At 48.3% G+C, this 5682-nt stretch overlaps 1 protein-coding gene across 1 annotated transcript; it reads right to left on the bottom strand.

The window, feature by feature from the left end:
- Positions 1-3753: 3753 nt before the first annotated feature.
- LOC114071738 (taste receptor type 2 member 9-like) lies at positions 3754-4738 on the bottom strand. Its single transcript, XM_027909593.1, has one exon. It carries the CDS (start codon positions 4705-4707, stop codon positions 3754-3756), a length of 954 nt encoding a protein of 317 aa, XP_027765394.1. The 5' UTR covers positions 4708-4738.
- Positions 4739-5682: the final 944 nt, after the last annotated feature.

The raw sequence follows: 5682 nt of genomic DNA, 5'->3' as shown, positions 1-5682 counted from the left end.
AACAAGAGCCAGGGCACCATCCTGTCAATTTTTACCTTCAGGTAGATGAAGAAGCTGTTCCTGAAAGTGTCGGAAGTGGGCCCACAGAGGCCTACAGACAATGGAGAAGGATGCAGGAAGGCTGCAAAGAGGCCCCAGAGGAAGAAATCCATCTAGGAGTGCCTTGACAACTGCAGCTGCAGGATATGCCTGAGTCCAACGATAAGAAGCAGTCTCCCAGACCCCTGAAGACCCCCCTGTCTGTGCCCCTCACCATTCCTTCCTTGCTCTCCCCTCTCCATATATGGCCAAACATATCCCCTGGGCCTATCCCTTCAAGTTTCCTTATCACTGAACCTTGGGATTTGATGTTCCAAGCAAGAAACCCACCTTATTCTCGAAACTCCTGTATCCCCCTGTATATAAGCTGACACCTTGTTCAAATAAATGCCATTTTGTGGGTCACATCTCGTGTGTGTCCTTTCTCCTATACAAAATGTGCCACTGGGTCTGTCGCGGGGGTCCCCGAATCCACACGCGATATGAAAGTGGCAATTTTTATACAATAAAAGACACAAAGACAGGCTGACACGCACAAGTTGAAATAATTAGGAAAGGTATAAAGAGATAAAACAACTTGAAGTGTTTGGTGAACATGAAGGTATTTAGAAGAAATGATTGCAAGGAGGGAATATATTCATGAGATTCACAAATACCAAAACCTGGAGAATCCCACAACCAACAAGATCTTTTCGTTAGACTTCAAGGTTTTCTTTCTCACCCAAGACATGCAAATCACAGAAACAATGAAAGCATTTATCCACATGCCAGCAAATGCCTCAAGGGTGACGATGGCCACAAATGTGGCCATGTATGAGGTGATGTTAAATTGCTCTGGAGTGTGACAAGCTTCCATCCTGGGAGCTGGGAGCAGTGCTGTGCTTGGACAAGGGGGCTGCTGCACCAATACCAAATGCAGGTCAGCGGCTGCTGATCCATGAGTGTCCTGTCTGGAAAGAGGAGCTTTATAGAGCTGCTGGTGGGGGGGATTGTGGTGCTGCTCCCCTTGAGAGCAGGGCAGGTGCAGGGACGTTTTTAATGGCCAATCTTCACGAATGAAGAACTGGGGAAGGTCTTTACACCTTCCAGCCTGCGCATTGGATTTTTTAGGTGAGACACAGTGTGCGCGGAACTGAGCCCACCCTTTAATCCTGAGGTTCATCTGCCGGGGCCAAGCGAGCTTGGACGGTGGCAGCGAGGTCCTCAGGACATAGATGGATTGCCTTACAGGGCTAATGAGCTCCATCTGCCCGGGGAGTGTCCTAACTGGGAATCGAACCCGGATCTCAGCGTTGACAGCGCTGCGGTTTAGCCACTGCACCACCAGGGGCAGGGATGTAAATGTGCTGGGTGTCCCCTTACCTGGTGTCTGTGTCACTCTGCAGTTTTTGAATGTTGGTTCAGGAGGGCTGTTTTGAGTGACACAAACGGTGGGGATGTTTTTGTGCAGAGGTCAGCGTTGTGATTCTGTGACTGACCCTTGTTTGATCTCTGTCTGGATTCAGGATCTGTGTTCTTCTGTCTCTTGGCCACCAGTGATGTTTTAATGAGCAGGGTGTGCTCTCAAAAAGCTTTTTGAAGCTTTTAATATTATGAGAAATGCACTCGTGGGTCTGAGCATGAGGTAAAAGGTCCCCCTGAACCGCCTGAGCTGGTGAAATAAAGAAATATTTGAGGTTCTGCTCTGTTTATGCTGGTATTAAGGAAACTTTCCTGTCTCCCCATCCACAGGCTCTCTGGCAGTTCCACTCCCCTACCAGAGCCTTTCACTGCTGGGACCAAAGCCCCTTTGCAGGGGGCAGCTCCTGTGAGCTCATGGGGGCCCCACTTGAGCCCCTACACAGACCACAGCCCCAGAGTCAGATCAGGTTTCCTTCCCAGCTGCACACTGGGTTTCCCATGGCAGAGTCTCAGATGTCTGGATCTTTAAAGCAATTCATTCATGGCACAGTAACACAGAAGCAGTCTGATCTGGGTGCCTGTGAGTGCCTTCCAGTGTATGCAGCTGATATTTTGGGGACTTTCTTCTGAATCATTTGCTCCTGCTGTGTCTCTGAGTGTCCAATCACCTGGGTGGTGCCACAGGTCCCTGGGCCCTTTGTTGTGCAAGGCATTGGCACCATGCCTGGGGCTCCCTCCATTTCCACACAACCTGCAGCTCTCACTGTGGTTGCACACCGAGCTGTCTGCACTGAATGTGTTCCTCAACACTGGTCTGCTTCATGTTTACAGGCCATGTCATGGCAGGTTGACCGTGGGCAGCTGTCAGACTCTCCAGCCAGCTGCTCCTTCACTCTCACTCCACCACAGGGCAGGGGTGGAAAATAGGATGGAAAAGCTCATGTGTCAAGATAAAGACAGGGAGATCACTCACCAATTACTGTCACAGACAAAACAGACTCGACTTGGGGAAAATCAGTGGAATTTATTGCCTATCGAAAAGAGAGTAGGAGGAAGAGGAATAAACACAAAACTAGAACACCTGGTCTCCACCCTCCAATCATCCGAGCCTCAACTCATTCTCAGATTCTCTACCTCCTCATCCCTCCCAGCAGCACAATGGGATGGGCAATTGGGGTGACAGTGAGAACATAAGTTGTTTGCTTCAATCCTTCCTCGCGCTCTTCCCCTGCTCAGGTGTGGGTCTCTTCCACAGGCTGCAGTCCATCAGGATAAACTGGCTCCAGTGTGAGCTCTCCATGAGCTGCAAGAGCTCCATGAGTTGCAATCGTTCACACACCATACCTGCTCTGTGTGGGGTCATCCAAGGCTGAAGGTGGATCCCCTTCCCACCGTGGACTTCTATGGGGTGCATGAAGCAGGGCTGGCTCACCATAGTCCTCTCCATGGGCTGTAGGGGAATCCCTTCTGCAGCACATGAAGCAACCCCTCTCTGTCCTTCCCTGTCCCTTTTTGCTGCAGGGCTGGTTCTCACAATTTTCCTCCCTCCACACTGCCAGGCCTGCTTTTACCTGTTCTTCAGTCTATCCATCCAGAAGAGCCAGGAACGTTTGCGGATGGGCTGAGCTGTGTCCTGCAGGGGGCCCTTTGGAAAAACGCCTTGAAGTGGCTTTCCCTGGCACAGGGCAGCCCTGCCCTTGCCTCACTGAGACCCCCACAGATCCCCAGCAGCCAGCACCTGGCCCGAGCACCCCGTACATCTGCCCGTGGGTCACTGCCAGTTGACAGCAGGAATTTATTCCACGCTGCACGATGCACACAAAGAAGTAAAAGCAGAGCAGGAGAGCAGTCCCACAGAGTGGGGCAATCCTGTTCTTGCAGGAAGGGGGGCAGAGAGGACACTCAGGGCTGGTGTGGGAAGTGGGCTCTGCACCCACCTGTGCACCCCACAGCCATTCCTGCATCGCTGCTTGTGTTTCAGTGACAGCTCTGGAGACTGACAGGGATCAACACGTTCACACATCAGTTATCAACCCCTGCCAGACAGTGATACAGCTCATCATCTTACACGAGAACAGGGCCACAGCAGCAAGAAATGTCAACTAAAACAGACAGAAACCTGTTCTTTAGTTCAGTCATTTCAATCAGCAGATGAAGAAGCATTTGTGGCAGATTTGCACTATTGTTACTGCCCTTTTGCAGCCAGTCCATGTATACAAGGTCAAAATGACTTTGCTATTGACAGTAACCTAGCTCTAAAAACTATCTAGAAATAGTCACATTTTGCAAAGGGTCCAGCTTTTGTTCCAGTGCCTACTTCACACAAAACTTGCATTTCATATAGGATAGAATCTTTAGCAGTGTCTTTTTCAGATTGGGATTGCTGAAAATTACAATAATGGAATGAAAACCCGGGAAAGCATACTGAAATACATAAAAAAGAAACACCAGGTGATTTTGCCTCTTCATTGCAGAAGTCAGTGATAAAATAAAAAATACAAAGTTCATGCTGTACATTATGAAAAAGGAGAGAATGCATTTCATGGCTTTGATGTGGGCATCCATGCTGAGGTCCTTCATGGAGTTTGTCTGCATGTTGCGTTTGTGTCTCCAGAGGGAAAAGAGAATCAGAAGAGCAGAAAAGATGACTGCTGTGAATGGAGTGGCAAATCCTAAGCCAATGATAAAACAAAAGGGGAGAAAATGTTCCTCTATTCTGATACCTGCTTCCCAAATACATTCTTCGCAGGTCAAATTGAGGTTTTTACAGAAAGTTTTATCAGTGACATTGTAGACAACAATTCCAATAACCAGGGAGAAAAACACTGAACCCAGCAAGAGCCAGGGCACCATCCTGTCAACTTTTACTTTCAGGTAGATGAAGAAGCTGTTCCTGAAAGTGGCAATTTTTATACAATAAAAGACACAAAGACAGGCTGAAACCCAAAAGTTGGAACAATTCAGAAAGTTCTGAGCACTATTACTTAGCTGAAATATGGGGTGACCATGAAGATAATTGGGGTAAATTACTGAGAGAAAGGAAAATACCCATGAGACACACAACCACCAAAACCTGGAGCATCCCACAGCCAGCAAGATCTTCTCGTTAGAGTTCAAGGTTTTCTTTCTCATCCAGGACATGCAAATCACAGAAACAATGAAAGCATTTATCCACATGCCAGCAAATGCCTCAAAGGTGATGATGGCCAGAGCTGTGGCATCATATGAAGTGACATTGGATTGCTCTGGAGAGTAACAAGCTTCCATCCTGGGAGCTGGGAGCAGTGCTGTGCTGGACAAGGGGGCTGTTGCACGATTGCCAAGCGCAGGTCAGCGGCTGCTGTTCCCTGAGTGTCCCGTCTGGAAAGAGGAGCTTTATAGAGCTGCTGGTGGGGGGGATTGTGGTGCCGCTCCCCTTGAGAGCAGGGCAGGTGCAGGGATGTAAATGTGCTGGGTGTCCCCTTACCTGGTGTCAGTGTCACTCTGCAGTATTTGAATGTTGGTTCAGGAGGGCTGTGTTGAGTGACTCAAGGAGTGGAGATGTTTTTATATGGAGGGCAATGTTGTCATTTCGTGACTGACCCTTGTTTGATCCCTGTGAGGATTCAGGATCTGTGTTCTTCTGTTCCTTGACCAGCAATGATGTTCTTGGTCAGCAGGGTTTGCTCTCAGCAGAGTACAGTGTGGAGAGTCACTGTGCTCTTTCATCCAGGAGTCCTGGAGCTGCAAATTTTATTTGAACTGTTGTAACTGGAGTTCCTTTTGATCCTTCACAGGCATTGAAATCCATGTAAGTTTTCTCCATGGTAATGCCTTAAGTGAAGAGCCACATCATGTGTGTGGGTGAGGGGGTGTTGAAGGAGAACCTCTTTTCCAGAATCTCAATTGAAAGCATATAAGGGAAGAGGTTAAAAATAATCAGGAGTCCCTGTGCAAGGGTTCAATCACATCTGCTTCAAATCTGAAAAGTTTTGGAGGTGGGACCATGCTGAATTCCCCCCTCATCTAAATACTCTCAAGCATTCTAATGAACTTAGGTCCTGAAAGGTTGAGGTTTTTTAAAACAGACAGGATCTGCTAAGCTCTGTAGGTCATGGAGTGCCCTTGGATTGTGGGTTAATACAGGACCTTGGGACCACAGGTACCAACGAGGCCTCAGCTGATGCTGTGGTGTAACCAGAAAATACTGAAATCAGAGTAAATGGTTCTGGGGCTACAAGAAATAAATCCCCAGCAATTTCT

The sequence above is a fragment of the Empidonax traillii genome, unplaced genomic scaffold, assembly GCF_003031625.1.
Source record: "Empidonax traillii isolate 1590-97213 ecotype Southwest subspecies unplaced genomic scaffold, ASM303162v1 scaffold2240:size50041, whole genome shotgun sequence".
NCBI lineage: Eukaryota > Metazoa > Chordata > Aves > Passeriformes > Tyrannidae > Empidonax > Empidonax traillii.
The sequence above is the reverse complement of the archived record's forward strand: the minus strand, read 5'-3'. Positions and strand labels throughout refer to the sequence as shown.

Excerpts from the sequence above, each read along its gene's own strand:
- LOC114071738 (XM_027909593.1), bottom strand. The coding sequence starts at position 4,707 with ATGGAAGCTTGTTACTCTCCAGAGCAATCCAATGTCACTTCATATGAT.